The sequence below is a fragment of the Ooceraea biroi genome, chromosome 12 (genome assembly GCF_003672135.1).
Source record: "Ooceraea biroi isolate clonal line C1 chromosome 12, Obir_v5.4, whole genome shotgun sequence".
Classification (NCBI taxonomy): domain Eukaryota; kingdom Metazoa; phylum Arthropoda; class Insecta; order Hymenoptera; family Formicidae; genus Ooceraea; species Ooceraea biroi.
In genome coordinates, this window is record NC_039517.1 from 342136 (window position 1) to 365546 (window position 23411).

General features: G+C 43.7%; 4 protein-coding genes and 1 long non-coding RNA gene across 5 annotated transcripts; 3 read left to right on the plus strand and 2 right to left on the minus strand.

Moving 5' to 3' along the window:
- Positions 1–37: 37 nt before the first annotated feature.
- On the minus strand, positions 38–576 carry LOC105286137. The gene is made up of 2 exons (XR_895191.2): positions 485–576; positions 38–424 (listed from the first exon to the last, which is right to left on the minus strand). It is a non-coding gene; the product is annotated as an uncharacterized LOC105286137 (long non-coding RNA).
- Positions 134–1538, plus strand: LOC105286136 (vacuolar protein-sorting-associated protein 25). The gene is made up of 4 exons (XM_011350833.2): positions 134–224; positions 477–622; positions 699–917; positions 994–1538. Exons 1-4 carry the CDS (start codon positions 175–177, stop codon positions 1104–1106), a joined length of 528 nt encoding a protein of 175 aa, XP_011349135.1. The 5' UTR covers positions 134–174; the 3' UTR covers positions 1107–1538.
- Positions 1539–1673: 135 nt separating this feature from the next.
- LOC105286142 (cyclin-dependent kinases regulatory subunit) lies at positions 1674–4319 on the minus strand. Its single transcript, XM_011350844.3, has 3 exons — positions 4089–4319; positions 3068–3195; positions 1674–2806 (listed from the first exon to the last, which is right to left on the minus strand). Exons 1-3 carry the CDS (start codon positions 4142–4144, stop codon positions 2736–2738), a joined length of 255 nt encoding a protein of 84 aa, XP_011349146.1. The 5' UTR covers positions 4145–4319; the 3' UTR covers positions 1674–2735.
- Positions 4320–4636: 317 nt separating this feature from the next.
- On the plus strand, positions 4637–15988 carry LOC105286140 (cactin). The gene is made up of 12 exons (XM_026974416.1): positions 4637–4878; positions 5015–5862; positions 5945–6121; positions 6266–6467; positions 6590–7085; positions 9194–9717; positions 10454–10931; positions 12093–12209; positions 13193–13282; positions 13391–13615; positions 13784–13955; positions 14746–15988. Exons 1-12 carry the CDS (start codon positions 4790–4792, stop codon positions 14901–14903), a joined length of 3576 nt encoding a protein of 1191 aa, XP_026830217.1. The 5' UTR covers positions 4637–4789; the 3' UTR covers positions 14904–15988.
- Positions 15989–16269: 281 nt separating this feature from the next.
- LOC105286139 (translation elongation factor 2) lies at positions 16270–23182 on the plus strand. The gene is made up of 13 exons (XM_026974411.1): positions 16270–16399; positions 17553–17767; positions 18123–18316; positions 18782–18990; positions 19063–19296; positions 19536–19649; positions 19756–19902; positions 20092–20332; positions 20523–20690; positions 20972–21261; positions 21387–21779; positions 21870–22127; positions 22450–23182. Exons 1-13 carry the CDS (start codon positions 16397–16399, stop codon positions 22516–22518), a joined length of 2535 nt encoding a protein of 844 aa, XP_026830212.1. The 5' UTR covers positions 16270–16396; the 3' UTR covers positions 22519–23182.
- The last annotated feature ends 229 nt before the right edge of the window (positions 23183–23411 follow it).

Below are 23411 nucleotides of genomic sequence, written 5' to 3' on the forward strand. Positions count from 1 at the left end.
ATAAAATAAATACTAAAAATGAGAACAAAATAAATGCACTTTACTTATTTATTTTTCATTTCTACTTATGGTAATCATGTCTCCTGAAGTATCATCTCTCTACGAGATCACTGAACTTTTTTGTATCATTATTATACGTGACAGTTCAATCAGTAACAGCTGACAGTCACAACAATGGCAGAGATCGAGTGGCCGTGGCAGTACAGCTTCCCTCCGTTCTTCACGTGAGTATCCTCACGGCGAGCACGCGATCGCGACGAGTCCGCAACAAATTAGAAAACAAACTAAACGAAAACGTTTATCGAAACGTTCGTCGATATCGTGTCCCGGCGAACACGCCTCGTCAAACTTGACGCGAGCCGAGAGGTTAGGTTATAAACGGAGCGGATAAAATTTTATTCCTCGATATCCCCGTTGCGCGTTCCTGCAACACCAATTCCGCTTTGGTTGATCTCATAATTTATTTATTAACGCAGACTCCAACCTCACACGGAGACGAGAGCCAAACAGGTAGCAGCCTGGAAGAGCTTGGTGCTCGAGTACTATCGCGTCACGAAGCAGGCCGTCGTGGACGTGCGCGAAGTGCACACGAATCCCTTGTTTAACAATGCCAATATAAACAGTATCCTTTTTGTTAATCATATTTTATTATTTTTTTGATGTTTTATGAAAAATTCCTTAACGCAATGCGACAACAGGAAGGCTACCGTCCGAGGCTGTACTAATGATCCTAGAGGAATTGGCTAAATCGGGTAACGCGACTCCGCTGGACAAGACCAAGCAGAGGTGGTTGATTTACTGGCACACGCTGGAGGAATGGGGCGATATAGTATACACTTGGGCGCAGGAGAACGGCTTCGTCGGCTCCGTGTGTACGTTGTTCGAGTTGACGCAAGGGGAGGACACGACTGAACAGGGTAATCTGTTGCAATCAATTCCGTTTACTGCTCCTGTTCTAGACAATTGTTGATAACTTGATTCATTTAATCTTAGAATTCCATGGGCTGGACACTGAAGTGCTGATCAGATCGCTGAGGACCCTGGAAGCTGCCAAGAAGGCGGAGCTAATATTATTCGACGACAATCAGGGCGTCAAATTTTTCTAACGCGTTTCGACTCGGCCGGAACTACACGAATATCGGAAATTTATTTTTATTGGATAATATATATATTATATTATATATTATATATATATATATATATATATATATATATATATAATTGTAATATAAAAATAGAAGATTCTTTCATGAGAAAGAACACAATTTATATCTTATAATAAAATACAACTCATTTATTTATGAAAGTATAATAATTTAATATAATTAATTTATTTGTTATATAATTAAGTACGGTCTATCGATGTTCGCATTCGGGTATTCGTACAATCGGGTGCACCGATGTTTAAATCAGACGGATCACATTTATGCACTGTGCGAATGTAACAATTCCTCGGTTCTTCGAGAACCTATCGTTAATCGTATAAATAAAAAAATATTCTTAAATAACATTAATAAATAAATATAAATAATATCCCACAGAGACGTTTGATTCTCCCGAACGCGAGCGCGAGCATGGAACGGTACCCGATCGTACATCCTAATCGTACAAGCGTGCAACCACTCCCTTTGAAACTGACACGAGCAGTGACGTAAGGAAGACCAGAATATATTACTACTCATAAGTGGAAACGTTTATTTAACATAGTAATATTATAAGTAATACATCAGTTTCCTTTTCTTTCTTACAAAATGCAAACCAAACTCGCCCGGGCACGGCAAGTGCCCGTGCCCGTGCCGGATTATCGGACGTGAAAGTGCGCGTTACGTTACAGTAATCCTACGATGCATCTCGGGGTTTCATCCGAACTGAATGTATAACATTAGTGAAACTTAATGCAAAGAAACAGTCGCGTAGACCTTGTCATACGTATGTATATCGTATACAATACACCGAGACACGCCGAATTGAGAGGGAGAAGATAGTAAAGGGCGAGTGCTTCTTCTTTCGCTGTCGAGCTCTTAAAATCGTGATGAAAAATCAGAGGAATTCCCGGAATTCACGCATCCTCCCCCGCATGTGAAGTCGCGCTCGTGAGTTTTGCGTTAAACGTAAACGAGTGATCGCTCCAGCTGCCTTAATTTTACGTATAAACGTGAGACTCACGGACCGAACTCCTACACCGTAATTACACGAGGATTCTCGAGCTTTTCTCGATGAAATTCTTCAAAGAGAGATTACTTTGATTCGGAAACTGGGGGGGGGGGGCTTCGAGAGGAAACTTTTCGCTTTGTCAATCGATTCGCGAGGCGTTTCTTTGCGTTTCGGTGTTCCAAACCAAAAAAAGGGGGAAACAGCTATGACAATTAGGAACTAAGACGTTCTATAGACAATATATACAGCATACTTGCTTGACATCTTTTTACGAATGGCAAAGCGAAGTAATTAAAAGATACAAAGACCATGGCCATACTATTCTGTGGAATTTCATCGGAAATTAACAGTGCTGCCGGTTGTTCGCCACTGACGATTTCCTGGGTTGGATTTGTCGAGAGATTATAATTCGAGGCGGTGAACTACTGTGAAGAGTGAGAGAAGAAAACAGACACAAATAATACGAAACGAAAAAAGAAAAGAAAATAAAAAGATAGCACGATCGCACGAGGCGTGTTCCACTATTAATATGAACATGATCTGAATCGTTATTTACAATCTACGACAATCCTCTGCATGATTTATTTCTCCTCCCCTCTTCCTCCCTCCGGCGGTGTCGTTATTTTCCTCTTGAAAAGCAGAACGTGCGGCTCTGAAATCATTCGTTTCGCTGTGTTACAAGTTTATCTAACGTGTGAATGCTTCGGTCTAAGATTACACATTCGATAAATAAAATTTTAAACAAATAACAGAGAACATGCTCCTCCAAAACTTGTACGTTTGGTACATCCAATGGACTAAAACTTTTTTTTATATAAATAATAGTACTTGTGACTCTAAAATGATGTATTTAATGCATTTGATAGATTGAAACTTTTTCATTGACGTGACAGTAGAATTGCTTAATACGTACCAGGATCGTGAATCATATAGTGTACCCATCCTTGGCTCTGTTGGACTCCAATTGCTCTCCACTCTTGCTCGGACAATAGATGAGTTCTTGGTACATGTTTCACCAGTTCTTTCGGCAAAACGACATGCCTACATCGAGTTTACAAGGAAAAGAAAATAAGGAACATATATTTTAGAATCAATGATAGTAATAATGTAAATAATAATATGAAATAACAAATTTCTTATGAAATACGTTCAATCATTGTGTGCGTAAAATAATAATAATACTTATATAATTATAAAAATTATATAAAAATCATATAAAATAATAATTATATTATAAAATTAATATTAATAAATATGCTACGATATGATAATGCAGCTCACAGCGACATGCGATCTTACATCAAGTTGGACGTTATTGTGCAACGTAAATGAAAAAACAGGTAAACAAAATGGACTCGGCACTTAACATTCTTTTTCGCTTCCATTCGCTGTTTACACAGAGAGAAAATAGTGCAAATTAAATCTTAAATCTCAAGTCGGAATCAATTACTTCGATTTAACAATCATGCGGTCTCAAGCTCTTAGCAGTGTCTTCTTTCTCGTGCCGTATAAACAAGACGCCTCGTTTGAGGCGGAACGTGGCCATGGCCCACACTTTCGCGAGAGTAGCGTTACTTTTTGGAATTGATAGTCAAGGCCTCGAGCGTGCTCGAATCGTTCGGTCCATTTAAATGAAATAAGACAACGAATTGAGAAACCGGTTTCAAATCGACTGACGCGAACTTGCTGATAAGAGAGCAAATCGACGACGCGAACTTTCTGGATTCGGTCATTTAAACATGGCCTAGCAGGCACCGTTAACGATCAAAATCGAGGAAAAATCAGCAGCTGAAGAAAAAGAAGATATATCGCTTAGACGAAGGCTTAAAATTCCGAAGAAAAGTGAGGAAGAAGAACGCGACGATGCGGGTCGCCCCGGGCGTCCGAATTTTGCGGAGAAAAGACTTGTGAGTTCGAAGAGTGTCTGTACCCACCTGTACTCGTACTGGTCGTCGTAGTACTTATCGGAGTAGTAGAAGTTGTGCGGCATCGCGTCCTGATTCTACAACAGCGAGAAGAAAGAGCAGGCCACCGCGACAGGAACCCTTTGAGAGAAACGCGGTCACGCGATACACAATTCGGGAATTGAAACGCACAACGGCGAGCCGCGAGCTCCTGCGTCGTCCGTGATGGCGTGCGTACGTACGCTTTCCGATTTGAAACTCTAACGGATGTGGCGGCGCTGCGGTCGCCACCGCTACTGACGGACTCGTCGACGCGATAATATTTCTAACCTGCAGATAGACAAAAAGCAGAATACTGGCTTTATTTTATTTATTATAAATATAATTAAAAAGTTCGTAAGAAAAATTCATTATTCTGATACAAGAGAATTCGAATTATTTATTAAATCAATGTCTTGATCCAAGAATTGTGTGGCCAATCAACCTGCAGCTTTTCCGTAAAGGTGCAAGTTGATTGGCTACACAACTCTCGAGATCTCGGACCGATCGACGCTCAGTTAAATCACGTATCGGATAGATCAGCGCCATCAGCGGGTTCAGCTTGAGGGTCTCTAGTCGCTGTAAGCCTGTAACGAGAGCTAGTGAAAAAATAGCGACTCCAGGATCTCCTTAATTCGTTTGATCCGTTTTATACATGTTCTAACCGTATTATACGTTTTTATACGTAGGAAATGTTGAAAAGTGCGCGCAGCGCCAAAATGCCCAACCCTGGTCGTGAGTCGAGGAAGACTTCTTCGAGGAAGCATAAAAGCAAAAAAAGGTGGGTCTTTTCAAGTATGAGGTTATGTGATGAGATTAGTTAATGTTAATGTTTTGTAATTTTCCTTAGATTATGTATTATATCTTGTTTTTTACACAATTACATCACAATTTACATCGACATATTTTTTACTTAGGAAGTTATCTTCATCCTCACCTTCGTCAACAACCTCGAGCAGATCCAGCAGTCACTCGTCCACGGATTCGTCTTCGGACTCCACGAAATTGCTGGAGAAGCTGCAGAAGCAGCGGCAGAAGCAGGTCGAGGATCGCAAACGTCAGAAAGAAGTGATGAAGGCTACGGAGACGCCGGAAGAGAAGCGCCTACGTCGCCTTAAGAAGAAAGAGGCGAAGGAACGCAGGCGCAAGGAGAGAATGGGCTGGGACAATGATTATCTGCATTATACCAATACAGACAATCCATTTGGAGATGGCAACATTCTATCCACTTTCGTGTGGTCGAAGAAGCTGGGAAAGGAGGGTCTGCTCGGCGTGGGCCGGGAGGAGCTGGAGATGCGCAACAGGCACAAGCAGGAGGAGAATAAACGGGAGTTGGAGAAGGTGAAAAAGAGGAGACAGGAGAGGGAACTCGAGCGGCAGCAGCGAGAGGAGGAGATGACCATGTTGCAGCGGGGCAAAGAAGCTGCGCAGTTGGAGCAGTGGGCCAGGCAGGAGGATCAGTTTCACCTGGAGCAGGCCAGGCTGAGGTCGCGCATTAGGATCCAGGATGGTCGCGCGAAGCCCATCGACCTCCTCGCGAAATACATCAATGCAGAGGAGGAGGTTGACGCAGTGGAGATGCACGAGCCGTACACGTACTTGCGAGGCTTACAGGTTAAGGACTTGGAGGATCTGATAGAGGACATAAAGGTCTACAAGGAGCTGGAGCGCGGCAAGAACTTGGATTACTGGAACGACATAACGGTGATCGTGGAGGACGAGCTGCACAAACTCAGGAAGCTAGAACGGACGGAATACGAAGTTGGTAAGGAGATACTTTTCATCTTCTCTTGCCATACCTTTCCTATTCTTCTTCATTTTATATCTCACGAGACATATCTTTGCAGCCGTTGGCAGAAGGGAAGGGATTCATGAATCGGTCGCCAAGGACGTCACGTCTATCTTTAAGGGCAAAACCGCAACGCAACTGGAAGCTTTGCAGTTGCAGATCCAGGCGAAAATCACGGGGAAGCCGGAAGGCGTCGATATTGGATACTGGGAGAGTCTTTTGTCACAGCTGAAAGGTAAGACGCGACGAGTGACGTATGAAATTAACCATTCAAGTGCCAGGAATAATCCTAAAGCATAAAATAATTAAAATATTTGTTGCTAAAGCATAAAATAAATTAAATATGTATAAAACATGCTAAGTAGGATGTAAAATGTAGCTCACATGGCGAGGGCGCGGCTCAGAGATCGCCACCAAGAGAATCTGCGCAAGAAGCTAGAGGTCCTCATTGCCGAGCAAGGCGTCGCCAGAACGGAGACCGAGGCTGAAGGCTCGCAAGCCCAGGAAAGTGAACCGTTGACGAAGCAAGATGAGCCTTCCACGAGCGCGGCAATCGAGAAGAACGAAAACAGTCAGTCAGAGTAAGCCTCACATTTTCCTCACATGCGAGAAATTAATTACTAGGCTGATTAAATCGACCAGTTTTATTTTTCTCACATTTAATTAACGAGACAAAGAGTTGATGATGTCGTGATGATTCCAGGGACGATGAGGAAACCAACGTTGCCGACGATTTGCTGTCCGAGTCCTTCCGCGAGTACGAGCTAGGTGGCTACTCGCCGGTCTACGTAACGTACTCGCAGCTCGAGCCAGGCACGATCGTCACGCTGGAGGACGACGACAACCAGCGGTTGGAATACGCGAGGCAGCAGGTCCTCAGCACCGGCAGGAAGATCCAAAACGTAATGACGAGCGAGGAGCAGGCGATGCATCGCGAGGCGCGCAAGGGCATGGGCTCCGACGAGGCGCAGTTCAGCGTCGAGTCGTCGCTCGAGGCGCAGATTTATCTATGGTCCGACAAGTATCGGCCGCGCAAACCGCGCTACTTCAATCGCGTGCACACCGGCTTCGAGTGGAACAAGTATAATCAGACGCATTACGACATGGACAACCCGCCGCCGAAGATCGTGCAAGGCTACAAGTTCAATATCTTCTATCCGGACCTCATCGACAAGAATACCACGCCGGAATACTTTTTGGTGAGATTGGTTTTTATACGGAAGTCCACGACTTCTTGATTCGTCCAATCAATATCAATATCGATATCGGTATAAATTTCCAGATAGCTAATGCTCGATGTTGATTTCGATTTTTCAGACTCCCTGCGCCGACAACAAGGACTTCGCGATCCTGCGATTTCACGCGGGCCCGCCGTATGAGGACATCGCCTTCAAGATCGTCAATCGTGAGTGGGAATACTCGTACAAGCGTGGATTCCGATGCCAGTTCCACAACAATATCTTCCAGCTGTGGTTCCACTTCAAGCGATACCGATACCGCCGTTGAAGTAACGTCTGTATCATCATCTAACGTACCTTTACGTATATATTGAACGATCTGTACATATATATTGTATCTTATTTTATTGTGCAACGCGAACGAATTGTCTAAATGATATTATATTTATACAAAATGTGAATAAAAAAAGTCATCTGATATGCGGGACGTCTCGTTTCTTCGCGTCGCGCAGAGTGCACGCGCTCTCTTTGTATCGTCATCGCTCGCTCGTCCTGAACGACTTCCGCATATTACGATGACGAGAGCAAGCGGCAGAACACGGGCACACCGCACCGTGTAGGCGCGGTACAAACGGCGTTGGTCGTTGGATCGATTTTCTCGCTGCCACCTGTGTACTGTCACACAGTCAGTCGACCGCGCGCCCCTGTGTATGGGAAGGTAAAAACGGTGCGAAGCCTAATGGGTGAGCTGTAAAGGCCAGCTCGCGCCAGTGCGCCGCGTAATTCGGTGGCGAGGAGCCGCGCGTCATCGGTACCTCCACTTCCACCTGCGTTCGTACTCGCAATTGAATTTGAACCATCGTTGAATTGTTGTTGACAGGACTTGTATGCAATCCAGTGATCATTTCAGCAATAATCAGCGGGTATCTGGTAGGCCCGCTCATCGGATGGAGGAGCGCTACGCTTTCCTCACGTCGACATTAATTCGCATTCGAAGAGGAACGACGTCCGTCTGCGTGAAAGAATAAAAAACAAATCGTTCGAGCGGGATTGTCAGTGCGCGTTGGAGTGTTTGCGTGAAAATTCTCCGCGCGGAAAATTTTATCACGACGGAAGTACGCGCGATTTTACCTACTATTCCTGAACTGATGGGAAATCGAGACGCGCTTGAACGATAACTTGAACTTTTCGATCGATCCCGCCACTTAGAGTCCAAGAGCGCCCGTGCGAATCGATGCGCTGGGGAAAAAGGGAAATTTATCGCCGACGAAAAACGCAATAATGCTCGTTCCGCGACACGTAACAACACGGTGCACTGGTTAACAATTTCCGTATTCGCGATCTGTGAGATCACGGCGCCGGTAAAATCGCCATGAAGTGGAAGAGCAGTCCGTGCAAGTTCATATCTGAAAAAACGTTTCTCGTAATAAAGGATGATCTGGAGATCCCGAAAGGCAAAGGTAACGCTTATCTTCATTCTTCATCGCGAGTCCAGCTATGTGTCATATTGATTTCTCGTGTCGAGTGTTCCACACTGGAAAATAACTCGCACGAGGAAGCAATTTTCTGTTTGCGCTCTTATCGAACTGTAATAACAAATAATAAAAAATAACAATGTATTAACCCATTAAAAGCCACTTTTGGCTCGCTCGATCCAGACTAGTTACAAGTGATTTTTAGTAATAAATAATATTAATAGAATGAACATGATTTTAGTAATAAACAATCTTAGAAATTCAAAGGATTCTGGAAAGGAAGATTAATCAAAGAGTAATCTCTTCAAAAGATTTTTAAAAATACTTCATCATCAGTCTCTGATATTTTTCAGTATTTTTAATATTAATAATTATACATAACAATTCTGGCTTTGATCCGGCAGGGCAAGATCCTCGCAAAATTCTATAACATAAAACAAATCGTTTTCTCAAGTCTCTTATAATCCCGGTTCTTTAATGGGTTAATAACGGCCATGCAGCATCCGCGGCGACCTCGATGCTCATCGCCATCACCGATAGATCATCTTGGTCTGAGCAGATTCGACCAGGACATCAGCAAGTGGCCGAAGGACGAAGGCGAAGGATGCGGCGAGCACCGGCACTTGGCCACCGCCGAAGATGAAACGCGTACAGGCTTTCTGCGAGGAGCAGCCGGAGAGGCCGAAGACGGCGAGTCTCGAGCGACCGAGCGTGCTGGATCCAACGCTGGTGGACAAGCTGGACATGTCGCTACTGAGTAAGGAGCTGCTGCGCGACTCGATTACGCATTTCCATCGTTCGGCGAGCAAGCCGGTCGGTGGGGGCACCGCGACGTCCTCCTCGTCGCTCTCGTCGTCATCGTCGTCCTTGTCGTTGTCATCACCGTTGTCATTGTTGCCATCGCCGACGTTGCTCGCACAACCGCTCGCACGACGCGCCGCCACGACCACGATAACGTCCACCACTTGGTCGTCCCACGACGACGTCCCAGTGCGCCGCCAGCGTCAGTTCTTCGAGCAGATTTACGCGCAGCAGATCGCCCGCCGGATGGAGGAGGTTGATCGATCACGATCGCCCGGAAGGGGCGAGAAAACGTCACCCGGCGCCGCGACGCATGATCACGCAGCTGCTACCAAACGGAGCCCCGACGTCAGGAAGCTCGACGATAACAATAATAGGTCGGTGTCGCGAGAATCCGATAATCCGCAATTATTGATTGATCCATTGCGCGTACCTCTAGCTTCTCTTGTCGCAGTTGCATGTGTGTGTGCGCGCGAAAAGTGAAGCTGTTTTCTCTGTTTGTTCGCTTGCGAGGAACAGTACGAAATATATTTAATATTATGATATTATTATCATAATATTAAAAATGTTTTTTTAATATTATTAAAAATTTTTATTATTGTTTAATGTTGTTGAAAATTTGTAGTTGTACGATTCGTGCTTCTCGAATTGAAACGCTTGTGCTGACTGTATAAAACAAGGTGACTGTTTCGATCGAATCGCTGATGCACAAGTACGACGGGCGGAACTTATAAAAGTACATGGATGTACATTTCTACAAATTAGCTTAGCATTATATCGAGCGTTTATATCTTGGTAATGGTCTTGTTTTCTGCTGAATTAAAAATCAATCTTCAAACTCTTTTCTCTATAGAGTTTTTATTATAGTTGAATTTAGTAATAACATTAAAGTCTACATTATCATCTGCTATTAATCGTTAATTAATTATTAACAGTAACAATTAATTACATTACTAAATATTTACATCGAATGTAATCTTTCAGAAGACTACCACACACATTTACAATTTACTAGGGTGAACGTAGCGCAAATTATGACTACTCTATTCGCTACTAAATAATTCTTAATGTAATAGAACTTACGTGATTTATATATCCTATATTTACACTTAGGAATGGTCCTCCCAAGTTGTCAACCGTGAAGAAGAAGAACTCACGAGTCGGTCTATCGACTGATCTGGAAATATTCACCACCGCGTCGGCGAAGAATCTCGCTCCGGAGCCGTGCAAGACCTGCGGACGTCCCGACCAACCGGAGAGGTTCCACAGCCATCCGAAGGGCAGTCAGAAGATCAAGGATATTCCGACAACGACAGCGACTGTGAAGAAGCTGAAGACGATCGTGCCGCCAGTGCCCAAGTCCATCCAGAAACCGGTGGCGTTGAACTTCCGCAGCGATCGTAACAAAAACAGACCGGAAGATATCGAGGCGCGGTCGAAGCCCGTCACTCCTCAGGATCGTCAGGATTCAGCCGAGGTCAGGGCGTCGTCTGCGCCGAACAAGCGAGGTCCCAAGACCATCACGTGTTACGTGTGCGGTCGAGAATTTGGCACCGCTAGCTTCCCTATACACGAGCCCAGGTGCCTCGAGGTAAATTTATACAATTATTAATAAAATAGAATAATAATCTATGAAGTTAATAATACATATATTACAAAAATTGTAATCTCTACCTCACGTGCGTCCTTATTCTCTATTACTTCATTGATACGGCGTAAAATAACTCCAAAGTAGAGCGAACCGACAGGCGGCCGGTGTATCAAAGTGGAACCTGGTGTCATGCTATAGATTCTCCTCGAAAGATAGTAGAGCATTCGATAAATTCCCCCCCGCGCGGCATCGCGATTTCATCGCGGAAGCGACGGAAAACGGTCCGTAATATAATAGCTCTGCTTGCCGCACGTACACACACGTACGTGTAATAAGTCAAGGCCCTTTCGCAAAATCGATGGCGGTATAGCATAAACGGCGGCGTTGCACCATTAAGTCATTGCCGGTGTGGCCGATGTGGATCATGCGAGGAATTATGCAGCGATCGGGAAATTTACACGTGCCCATATAGGATGTCTTTGGCCGACCGATCACGTTTTTTTTCCATAACGCTGGATTATTTAACAAGCATTAAATGCCTCGCATTTGCGCACCCGGGTTGTCAAACACCGACAACGTGACCACCCGATCCTCCTATCTCACGCACGCATCGCGATCCCCGCGATCGATAAATAAATTTGCGCTTGCACGGGCTGCAGGTCGTTCTAGCGCGCATTTAATAGATCCATATTTTTATATATATCTATATATACTTTGGAACGGCATTAGGCGGTGTATATTACCGCAACAATGTCAATGCGTTGCAATACGGGATCGATGCAGCGAGAGCTCTGCGTGTTCCGCAGCGCGCAAAGTACTCGCGAGCTCGTTTCCGTTAAAACAAAGAACTATTTCATGAGTTCAAGATTCTTTCGATAGTGGCAAGTTTATACTGACTCTGTTTGCTCACTGAGTAATCATTTATTGTTGCGTTCCACATGGTTTTACTTGATCTACTGCCATGCTACTGCTGTTTGCGTATTTCTAATTTATGCATAATTTATGTGTATTCTTTATCTTTATTTTATTCGGTTTTTTTCCTAGAACATAACATAACTTAATAATTATTTCTTATTCACTGCTAGTGTTCATTGCTATTATCGTTTGATAATTTAATTAATGATTGCTCCACTTGCTCAAATAAATATTTTTCCGTTTCAGAAATGGGAGAGAGAGAATAATTCGTTGCCCGCGGCCCAAAGACGACCCAGGCCCCAGAGGCCGACCGTTGGGACCGAGCATAGCGATTGGAACGCAGCCGCATGGGAGCAGAGCCAGGTAAATAGATCTGTCGTGGCAATCATAATTAATATTGCAGCGTTAATGGTCACGGGGAGCATTTGCTCCCGCGAAATGCGTCGTTGGTTTCCGCCTGAACAAACGCTGCCATTTACGCCTCATTAATTTTGTCGGACAATGATGACGTAATTCTGAACGATCGATGATGCAAGAACCAATTATGGGATGCGCACGTGCGGTAATCTGGACACACCTGGGAGGATAACAGTATTTCGTGAATAAAAATTGATTGAGAAAAATTCCGGCGGGTCTCGAATCGATCTTGGAAAGTTGGAATTTCGTATTTGTAACATTAATATTGAAATCGTAATAATAATAATTTCCAATGTTCGTCGGCTTGTGACTTGGTCTGGCAAATTCGAGTTGTAAATTCGTAATGAGAATGCATCGGGATCTCGCGCCGTTTACGAGTGCGTAATACTTGGACGTGGAATACTAAAGAGCGCTCTTTAACATCTCATATGCATATAGCTCGACATGAGCGCGCATATCAAATAGGAACTGCTGCGTTATGCAAAGTATGCTTCAATCACTAACTATATCTGTGTAAAAAAATCAGGATTCATTCTTTTCACATATCCGCCGAAGTTGAAAACGTTACTTTCCGGTCTTCTAATAAATGCTTCCACTCAAGTTTTAACTTCTTTTAACTACAGCCGAGCTCTTTTGCTTGCTATAAAGCAGGTAAATCCACTTGAAAAGATGAATCACATTATTTCAAATTATTCTTTAACAACTGGTCTTTCTCAGAATGTTCTACAATTTTCTAATGAATCAAGAGTTATTCTCTTATTACGAACGCGTGAATAACGTCAATTTTTCTTTCTAAAGTGTCTTCTTTTTCTATGGAACAAAATATTTTTTAGATGTACGTTATAATTATAATAAATGTAATTAAATATAATTAAGTACAATTTTAAGGTTTTTCAATATAAAATATAAGAACCTGGATTTCCTTTCAGGAGCAATTAGTTCCGTGCGCGAAGTGTGGAAGGACATTCTTGCCGGAACGACTACCAGTCCACGAAAGAAGCTGCAAAGCCACACCGAAGGTATCAATTGCTTACGCAATTATTTTGAGTTTCTTGTTTCTTTCATTTTTTTCTATTTATTCCATTTTATCAGTTTTCCTAATTCTATTATTACATTTATTTCCACAGAATAACGACCCGAGAATCGAGCGAATGTCCGCATCGGCGACCACGCGCAACGCCATGCCGCCCACCGTTCCCTGTCAAATTTGTGGTCGAAAATTCGGCAGCAGAAGCATCAAGATCCATGAGCCTCAGTGCAATAGACGGTGGCTAGCGCAGAACAATTCGGCGAGCCCGCAGAAGAGTCATTCGGCAGTCTACGAGAATAGTCAGGAAAGTTCGATGTATCCGGTGAGTCCTTACGGCAAAAAGCGTCGTGTCTCAGACAATCCGTTGTCAATAACAACCAAAATGTAGCTAACTGAAGTAGCGTTCTTTGAAAAATTGGTAGACAGAAAGGCCGTACGGTGCAACTGAGAGAGCAGAGACAAGAAAACAAATCGCTTGATTTGTTTGCAGGATTTGACGCAGAAAAAGACCGTTACGTGTTACATATGCGGCAGGGATTTCGGAACCTCCAGCATCGCCATTCACGAACCGCAGTGCCTGAAGAAGTGGCACATTCAGAATGACAAATTATCGCCGGCACGAAGGAGGAAGGAACCGCAGAAACCCGAGGTCATCTATACACGTAAGTCGATGAGTTTTCGTTGACACGCTCTAATAATAAATTAATAATTATTAATAATATTAATATTAATATTATAATAATATGAATTAATTATTAACTGTTTGTCACAAAGTCACCCCCGCTTACAGTACATTTCCTGTAGACTTTATTAATAGTTGATATACGTTTGCCCTTTTACGTTTCTCTCTCTCTCTCTCTCTCTCTCTTGTCTTTTGTTTTGAATTCGTTGTTACGGTTAAGAGAGTTATATACTGACAATGAGTGAATCAGTCGAAAGATTACCTAGGCATGTATGATGCATGAATTTATAAAGTTTGCCATGCATCGTCGTGGAACGAGCATGTAATAGGAGAGAGAGTGGGTGTAGACTTGATTTATTATACACGCGTCACAGATGTATTCTGGATCAGGCTTACTGTCTATACTATCGGAAAGAACAGATCGATATAATTATCGGATAACATACCATGAGAAGTTTCTGTTCTCCTTTTATTCTCTTTAGCCCACTTAGAGCCGGTGTTCCATTTTTGCAGTATAATCCTCCAGACAAAAACTTAAATAAAAAAAATTTTTACTTAAATTTTCGCGATTTAATCTTTGGGTGTAAATTAAATAAATAAAATCAAACTGAACTGTTTTTCGACTATACACCTGCGACTCTAATTTTAAATTCTTCAGAGAATTCACAGTTGAAGAGCGAATAATTTGCCAATCCTAATTATCGATTTGCGACAACTAGCAAATCATTCGCGCAGTCACCTTCGGCAGTAATGGATTTCGTTGTTCGCAGAGGATCATCAGGGAAATATGATTGTCGATCAGGCAGCAACCACAGAGGCCAACTGGGTGTCGCACCTGAGCCAGCTGGTGCCGTGCAAGAGCTGTGGCAGGACCTTCAATCCCGATCGCGTCAACATCCACGAGAAAAGCTGCAAAGGGACTCGCTGAGGGCTCGGATCGGCGCAAAAATGTTTCCGTTCGGTTGAATTTTCGAAGGCCAACATGATTTTTGGTCAGATCTAGATCCAACCGCGTATAACTGATAGAGTGTAGTGATCCAATTGCTATAACATATATACTTTTTGGAAGCGAGTTACGTGGAATTTACAACGGCGACTTGCGTACATTTTTCTAACATAGCGTTCGATACCAACTCGCAATCGAATCCTATTTAGCTCTATCTTTTTTATGCGATGTATATTATATATATGACATATATAATTTTTTCCAAGCAGCAAAGCGACATCAGGAGACAATTATGTTGTCATAGATGTTATCGTCTGACGTCATTCTATTACTTGGATCGTTGCATAGAGAGCTTTTATTTTTATTTCTCTCTCTCTCTTTCTCTTTCGATGGTTTATGTTACATTGATTAATTTGGACTTGATGTCTTCAATTCGCTAAATATAGAGAGAGAGTTTCTGTCATATTTAATTTATTCCTACTTTTTCGTTAACAGTTGCTTCATGTGTTATTGATTAACTTGGATTTGATGCTTTCAATATGTTAAATATAATTTTTTGTGTTAATAATTTATTTCTACTAGGTTAACTTAACGAACGGTTTACACGTCACTAATCAACTTTGCTCAATCGGTTTTTCCCTGGTAATAAATATTAACGGAAGTACTAATATCAAATCAAAGTAAGAATTAAAAGTCGATAATTCGTCCGTATGATTTTAATACACGATGCTCGATATGCACTCTGCGTGAACTTTACGCGACACGAATGTTACCTACCGCCAGGTCACCGTCGACAAGTTTTGTGTATGTATATTTCTGGGGCATATGTATACCATCACGCGCACCCACGCACGTTAATTTTTTAAGTTATATCTCCAGTTATTCATATCGCGCTGTACAAAGCGTCTCCCACGCGGAATTGTCATATCCACTCTAGTTTGTAAATTCTTTGAAAGTCCGAAAGCAATTTCGATCTTGATACGAACGGTATAGTTTACAACACTGAGTGTCCTTGCATCTGACTCAAATGAACAGTTTTGTAAAATAAAATCTACTTATGAAAAACATCCATCGAGGAATGGCGCTTTATTAATTTTTATTCCGAAAGGCGACCGCAAACGAGGTCGGACACGAATGTTGCTTGTATAAATTGAAGTAAGTATCGAATCTGTACATTTTCGAAAATTAATCAAGATGTATCAAACGGTTTCGATCTCTCGAAGCCCCCAAATCTCGAGAGCTCGTGCGCGACATGCGCGAGCACGTCGCGCAGCACGACTGCACGACGCGTGCGCGATTGGCCGGCGCGACTGCGACGGCGCAGTGGTACGCGCAGCCGCAGTGGGACGCTCTCGCCATGCATAAGAGGCAGCGTTCGGCCCTGTAGCAGATCGCCTGTTCTTTCCCGGGGAGTCCGCCATAGTTGGTGCACGTATAATTCGGACTGGGCCGTCGGCAATCGAACAACATCCAAAATGGTACGTAGCCGAACCGCAACGCCGACAGCCGCGGTCGCGGCCGCGCGTCTCGACGTTCCCGCGGACGCGAATATTTTTTCTCCTGCCGAAGTCGCGTCGCGAGGACATGCCGTTCCGCGACGAAGAGCCCCGTTCGCCCGAAAACGCGAGGCTCCCTCTTTCTGTCTCTCTCTCTTGCACTTGCACTTTCCGCCGTCTCGCTCTCTCGGTCGCCGAGCGAACGCCGCGATTACTCCGGATTGCGCAATTTGCCACGCCGAGGAAGATCGCGACCCCGATTCCCGGGGGAAGCACGGGATCCCGCAGGACGGACCGATCGCTCGAGAGCCGCGTGCCCGGGAATTTCCGCCGCCGCGGCGTCACGCTTGCGACGTGTTCCGGGCGGAAATATGCTTCGACCGCAACGTGTCACGATGCGCCCCTCGCGTGTTCCGCGCGCACGCGGAGCAACGTGCTCGCGTGGGCCCCACTTCGGCCGTCGATCGCGGAGATCCTGGGGGCGATGCACCCCGATCGAGGGAGAAGCCTGCTCCCGACGAGGATGCGTCGCGTCGGGAAACGTGTCCTGCGACGTGTTAGGTGACGCGAGTGCCGAGACGCCGTGTACATATGGATGTGACCGGAAGTACGGGGACATGTGGTGTCTCTCGCATGTTAGTTCCGGCACGTTAGTCAGGCGTTAATCTCGGGCGTTTGTTTTTTGGTATTTTGCCGGGTGCACAAAGGGCATCTTCCAATATGGTATTTGCAAGACGAGTTCGCGACAAGTATGTCCATCCCCGCGACAAGAACGAGAACAAGAGTCGTGATCCAATAATGTACGCACGCTGCTCTGTGCGAAGAGAACGGTTTTTCCTGATTTTCTTTTTTTTTGTTTTTTAAATTGCAATTGCATAAGATTGCAGTCTGTTGCAGAAGAATCTATTGTTTCTCATTACCACGACGTGTTGTAGTAGTTGCATGAACTGATAAGACCTTACATTATGTTGTGCAATACGTACTTGGCATGGTACACAGGCATCATAAGTGTCTTTATTTATTTCCTTAATTCTGTTTCTTTTGTACATATGGAGAGCTTTGTCGTCAAATTTTGAGGAATCTTTGCTGAATTTGCTGTACTTTCAACTGCAATTGGAAAATTGTATTGTTACAGGTGAACTTTACGGTAGACGAGATCCGTGCCATGATGGACAAGAAGAAGAACATCAGAAACATGTCCGTCATCGCGCACGTCGATCACGGAAAGTCAACTCTGACCGACTCCCTTGTATCCAAAGCCGGCATCATTGCTGGCGCCAAGGCTGGTGAGACCCGGTTTACTGATACGCGCAAGGATGAGCAGGAACGTTGTATCACTATCAAGTCCACGTAAGTCGTCTCTCCTTTCTCATGGTGATCGATTACCTCTGGATCTTGCGTTGCTGAGTCAATAGAGCTTCTGCTTTATTATATATTTTATTAGTAACATATAAAAATGAAGTAAGGCGTCCTGTGTTCTTTGTCATCGCACTCTTAGCTTTTTCTCATCACGTTGCAAACTAATTTATGTGAATCCTGTTGTCAGTCTCTTTCCTGCTTATAATCATTTTTACAGTATTTTAAAATATAAATTATAAATTAAAAAGCACTGGACAATTCTGAAATATGTATATATAAGTGTAAAATAATTACGTTTATGTTTATTTATTTTTTTATTAAATATGGTTCCTTGCTCCCCTTCTAGCGCTATTTCCATGTACTTCGAGCTCGATGAGAAGGATTTAGTCTTCATTGTAAATCCCGATCAACGTGACAAGGACGAGAAGGGCTTTTTAATTAATCTGATCGACTCGCCCGGACACGTAGACTTTTCCAGTGAAGTGACAGCTGCCCTCCGCGTCACCGACGGAGCTCTCGTCGTCGTCGATTGCGTATCTGGTAAGACATCCTGTGTGTTCTTCGCCATCGCGTTCTTAGTTCTTTCTCGTCGTGTTGCGAACTAATTCTTGCGAAGTCTGTTGTCGAGTCGGATTGCTCTTCCAGCACCCAAGGGTCACTCTGCAGTGCGTCGCTTGGTTTGCAAAAACTGACCAATACACTATGACAGTGTTGACAGTGCAATGGAAGAAGAGTAAAATTAATCAAGTGTGTCCAAACGCTGTTAGTGGGCCTCTATCCTTATGTCCGTTACTAACACGCTACGGCGCAAATGTGACATAGTCTCTTGCTTATAATCATTATTACAGTATTCTAAAATGTAAATTATAAATTAAACCAGAACGTTTAAACTCGTGTTCGGAATACGTGAATTAACAATTTTTAAAAATAAATATAATTAATAAACAAAATAAATATAGTATTGGCGGTTACGAAATTGCTCATCATCGATGTCACTTTTATTAGGTGTATGCGTACAAACCGAAACTGTGCTGCGCCAGGCTATTGCCGAGCGCATCAAGCCCGTTTTGTTCATGAACAAGATGGATCGCGCGCTGCTGGAGCTTCAGCTCGACAGCGAGGATCTCTATCAAACCTTCCAGCGTATCGTCGAAAACGTGAACGTCATCATCGCGACGTACTCCGACGATGACGGTCCCATGGGCGAAGTTAGAGTAAGTGGGCTAAATCTTTTGCTAAAATAAATAAACTAAACGCACGATATACAACGAGTGTGCATAAAACAGGTAGATCCCAGCAAGGGCTCCGTAGGCTTCGGCTCCGGTCTTCACGGTTGGGCCTTCACTCTGAAACAATTCTCCGAGATGTACGCCGAGAAGTTCAAGATTGACGTGGTGAAGCTGATGAACAGACTGTGGGGCGAGTCGTTCTTCAATCCGAAAACCAAGAAGTGGAGCAAACAGAAGGAGGTCGATAACAAACGATCCTTCTGCATGTACGTCTTAGATCCAATTTACAAGGTGAGATCCTGATAGTTGATAAATATATTATATTGTCGAAGTAAAAATAAATTATATATATTTTATAAGAATAAAACAAAACATGATGAGATGACATGAAAAGCATTGGGCTATGAAGAACCCATGATTAAATATTTTCATCTGACGTTAATTATCATTGCCTACGTTAGTCGGGAATTAAATGTGAAAGGATTGATTAACAACTTTGGTATATATTAAAGTCAAACGTTTGCTCGTAGGTGTTCGATAGTATTATGAATTACAAGAAAGAGGAGGCAGACAACCTGCTGAAGAAACTGGGCATCGTGCTGAAGCCCGAGGACAAGGACAAGGACGGAAAGGCTCTGCTGAAGGTAAGCCAATTTAATAAAAAATAGAATCCCTTTGATGTACCATCTTTTCTTTTATAATGATTATCTATTAGCTGTACTTGACCTAATTAGACACGCTCCTCTTCAGGTTGTCATGAGAACGTGGCTGCCCGCTGGTGAGGCTCTGCTGCAGATGATTGCCATCCATCTGCCGTCTCCCGTAACCGCTCAAAAGTACCGTATGGAGATGCTGTACGAAGGACCGCTCGACGACGAGGCTGCCATTGGAATCAAGGTTGGTGACCTGTCTCATCATCGATACCTAGCGTAAAATGCATTAACACTTCGCGTGATGATTTATTTCACAGACCTGTTCCGATACGTCGATGGGGAAAACTTGAAATGCTGATTTATTTTATTATTTTAACAGCAATGGAAATAATTTACAATATTACGTTTGTTAAGTAAACATTACCTCTTGCAGAACTGCGATCCGAACGGACCGCTGATGATGTACGTCTCGAAGATGGTACCGACCTCCGACAAGGGACGCTTCTACGCCTTCGGCCGAGTGTTCTCGGGCAAGGTGTGCACCGGCATGAAGGCTCGCATCATGGGGCCCAACTTCCAGCCGGGCAAGAAGGAGGATCTCTACGAGAAGGCTATTCAGCGTACGATCCTGATGATGGGCCGCTACGTCGAAGCCATCGAGGATGTGCCTTCTGGTTGGTGTCGAGCTGCTCAAGCTTCATCTAGTTCCTCTAGCCGCGATTCGCATGATGATAACTACAGACTTGTTCTGACAGCTTATGACGGACAGATAGAATGGCCATCTGATTTTAATTACCTACGAGTAGAATTAGTAGTGTTATAGTCACGTACAAGCTATTACAATTGATTATCTGTTCGGCGCAGGAAATATTTGCGGTCTTGTCGGCGTCGACCAATTCCTGGTCAAGACTGGTACCATCACGACATTCAAGGACGCGCATAACATGAAGGTCATGAAGTTCTCTGTCTCGCCCGTCGTGCGTGTCGCCGTTGAGCCGAAGAATCCCGCGGATCTGCCAAAACTGGTCGAAGGTGCGTATAGAACAAATAACTATAAAATTTTTATAAATATATAAAATTGCATATTATTAATATATTTAAATGATTATATTATCGAAATAAAAATAAAAAATAAATTACATATATTCTATAAAAATAAAAGAAGACATGATGACATGCTTTGACAAAGCATTGGGCTATGAAGAACCTATGATTAAATATTTTCATCTGACGTTAATTATTATTGACATCGCGTCATTGTGAGATTGCGTTTGCACGAATACTGATTCGGTTTCACGACGATTTTTCACCAGGTCTCAAACGTCTGGCGAAATCTGACCCTATGGTGCAGTGTATTATCGAGGAGTCTGGCGAGCATATCATCGCCGGCGCTGGCGAGTTGCATCTCGAGATCTGTCTGAAAGACTTGGAGGAGGATCACGCGTGCATCCCGATCAAGAAGTCCGATCCCGTCGTATCGTACAGAGAAACCATCTCGGAACAGTCGAATCAGATGTGTCTGTCGAAATCACCGAACAAGCACAATCGTCTGTTCATGATGGCTTGCCCAATGCCCGACGGTCTCGCTGAGGACATTGACAGCGTAAGTTGAATTTCTTGGTCGTCTTTTCCCTCTTCGGGATCTAAAACATGTCTGAGTATTTACTAAAACTTGATATTGTACTAGACTGAAGAAACAAATTCCACAAATTCTCTGACACTTTGCAGGGTGAGGTGAACCCGCGAGACGACTTCAAGGTGCGCGCGCGTTACTTGAACGAGAAGTACGATTATGACGTGACGGAAGCGAGGAAAATCTGGTGCTTCGGGCCGGACGGCAGCGGACCCAACATACTGGTTGACTGCACCAAGGGTGTACAGTACCTCAACGAGATCAAGGATTCAGTGGTGGCTGGATTCCAGTGGGCCACAAAAGAGGGTGTTCTCTCGGAGGAGAACTTGCGAGGCGTGCGCTTCAACATTCATGACGTCACGTTACACGCCGACGCGATCCACAGAGGTGGCGGCCAGATTATCCCTACCACAAGACGTTGCCTTTATGCCTGTCTGCTCACTGCCTCACCCCGAATTATGGAACCCGTTTACTTGTGTGAAATCCAGGTGAGCATCACCTAATAAGTCTTTGCAATAACAATGAAGATTTAGCGTACAATGAAGCGTACAACTAAATCCTGAATTCCGTCTTCGCAGTGCCCGGAGGTGGCGGTTGGCGGTATCTACGGTGTGCTGAACCGCAGAAGAGGTCATGTGTTCGAGGAACAGCAAGTGGCGGGTACTCCCATGTTCGTAGTTAAGGCTTACCTTCCTGTAAACGAATCCTTCGGCTTCACCGCCGACCTGCGTTCCAACACCGGTGGTCAGGCGTTCCCGCAGTGCGTGTTCGATCACTGGCAGATCCTGCCGGGCGATCCAATGGAAGCCAGCACTCGACCATACCAAGTCGTGCAGGTAACGAACGAGCCCGTTGATCTATTGTCTCTCGCGTTCCATGCAATCGTTCTACGCGCCACGTGCATAACTGATGTCGGCGACGATTCCGGTGCGCCGTCATTTTTAATCTCGTGGAAAAGGAAGAAAAAGCGTTTTTTGTTTTGGTGTTCCAGTAATTTCACTCTGGCTCGCCTGAATAGGGGAACGTACACGTTTTCAAAGCTACATGTTTTCTAGTTAACCTAAAAATTCTGAGAAGCGTCAGAAATAACGTGTTACTCTCTATCGGAATTAATTTCGATTAAAATGACTGATGGAAATTGTTTTTGTTCTTTTGCAGGATACACGTAAGAGGAAGGGATTGAAGGAGGGTCTCCCAGATTTGAACGCATACCTTGATAAATTGTAACCTCAAGTCCGCGCACCATATTTAAATACCTATTTAAATATTGTAATTCGATTAAAGGAAACGAAGTATCGCTGGAGCTACTGTACGCAATCACGAACATCGGTTTATCTGTGAAACTTTGTTTTTTGCGCAATGATCCGCGAGAGAGACACAATTATAAATACGAACAAGAGGATAATAAAATGTGATTATTACACGGAAAAGAAAAGGGAAAAAGAAAACAAATGTGCGGACGCGTGACTGCATGTGCGAGGGTGCCGAACGGGCGGGTATAAATATATTTTGTACGTTTATTTAATCGAGGAACCGCAACAAAGATCGCGTGACCGGTTGCTTACGTTTTTTAGCATGTTTAGCATATTGGGTGAAGAGCCACGGTTGTTATTCATACTACCTGGCGTGGATTGCGCCAGCGTCTTGTTTAAATGATGAGAAAGATGAGGAAGAGGAAGAAGAAGAAAAAACGATTCTGTATAATTCGTTTACATTGCTTCTTTTTTACTGCAATTTAGTAGATTACGTTTACGTTGAGGACAACTTCTCGATTCCGGACGCGAACGATCCCCCTGAAACTTACTAATCTAAAGAGGAAGAATCGTCACACAACAATGTACTCGTACTACGAAAATATCAAGGAATTAAAGATGAAATTACAAAACAAAAATACAGAGCCGAGCAATTTTATTCTCCTTGACACGCCGCGCCGTTTGATTTTTTGTGATGAACGGGGTCTAGAACGAGGAAGTGACTAACGAATAACGCTCATTAAAATTTTATTTAATAATTCTTGTAATTTTACAAGATCTAGTTTCCAAATTAAATGTGAGGTTTACGCTGATAAGAGAAGAATTACATCGTTGATATAAAAGTAAGAGGTAAAACCAGTCAAGTTT

Excerpts from the sequence above, each read along its gene's own strand:
- LOC105286142 (XM_011350844.3), bottom strand. The coding sequence starts at position 4,144 with ATGCCGCACAACTTCTACTACTCCGATAAGTACTACGACGACCAGTAC. Across the intron at positions 3,196-4,088 it reads GACGACCAGTACGAGTACAG|GCATGTCGTTTTGCCGAAAG; the intron begins GTGGGTACAGAC and ends AACTCGATGTAG. Across the intron at positions 2,807-3,067 it reads CTATATGATTCACGATCCTG|AGCCGCACGTTCTGCTTTTC; the intron begins GTACGTATTAAG and ends GAATGATTTCAG.
- LOC105286140 (XM_026974416.1), top strand. The coding sequence starts at position 4,790 with ATGTTGAAAAGTGCGCGCAGCGCCAAAATGCCCAACCCTGGTCGTGAG. Across the intron at positions 4,879-5,014 it reads AAGCATAAAAGCAAAAAAAG|GAAGTTATCTTCATCCTCAC; the intron begins GTGGGTCTTTTC and ends TTTTTTACTTAG. Across the intron at positions 7,086-9,193 it reads CCACGCCGGAATACTTTTTG|GCTTTCTGCGAGGAGCAGCC; the intron begins GTGAGATTGGTT and ends AAACGCGTACAG.
- LOC105286139 (XM_026974411.1), top strand. Across the intron at positions 21,780-21,869 it reads TTTACTTGTGTGAAATCCAG|TGCCCGGAGGTGGCGGTTGG; the intron begins GTGAGCATCACC and ends CCGTCTTCGCAG. Across the intron at positions 22,128-22,449 it reads GACCATACCAAGTCGTGCAG|GATACACGTAAGAGGAAGGG; the intron begins GTAACGAACGAG and ends GTTCTTTTGCAG.
- LOC105286136 (XM_011350833.2), top strand. The coding sequence starts at position 175 with ATGGCAGAGATCGAGTGGCCGTGGCAGTACAGCTTCCCTCCGTTCTTC. Across the intron at positions 623-698 it reads TAACAATGCCAATATAAACA|GAAGGCTACCGTCCGAGGCT; the intron begins GTATCCTTTTTG and ends ATGCGACAACAG. Across the intron at positions 918-993 it reads GGAGGACACGACTGAACAGG|AATTCCATGGGCTGGACACT; the intron begins GTAATCTGTTGC and ends ATTTAATCTTAG.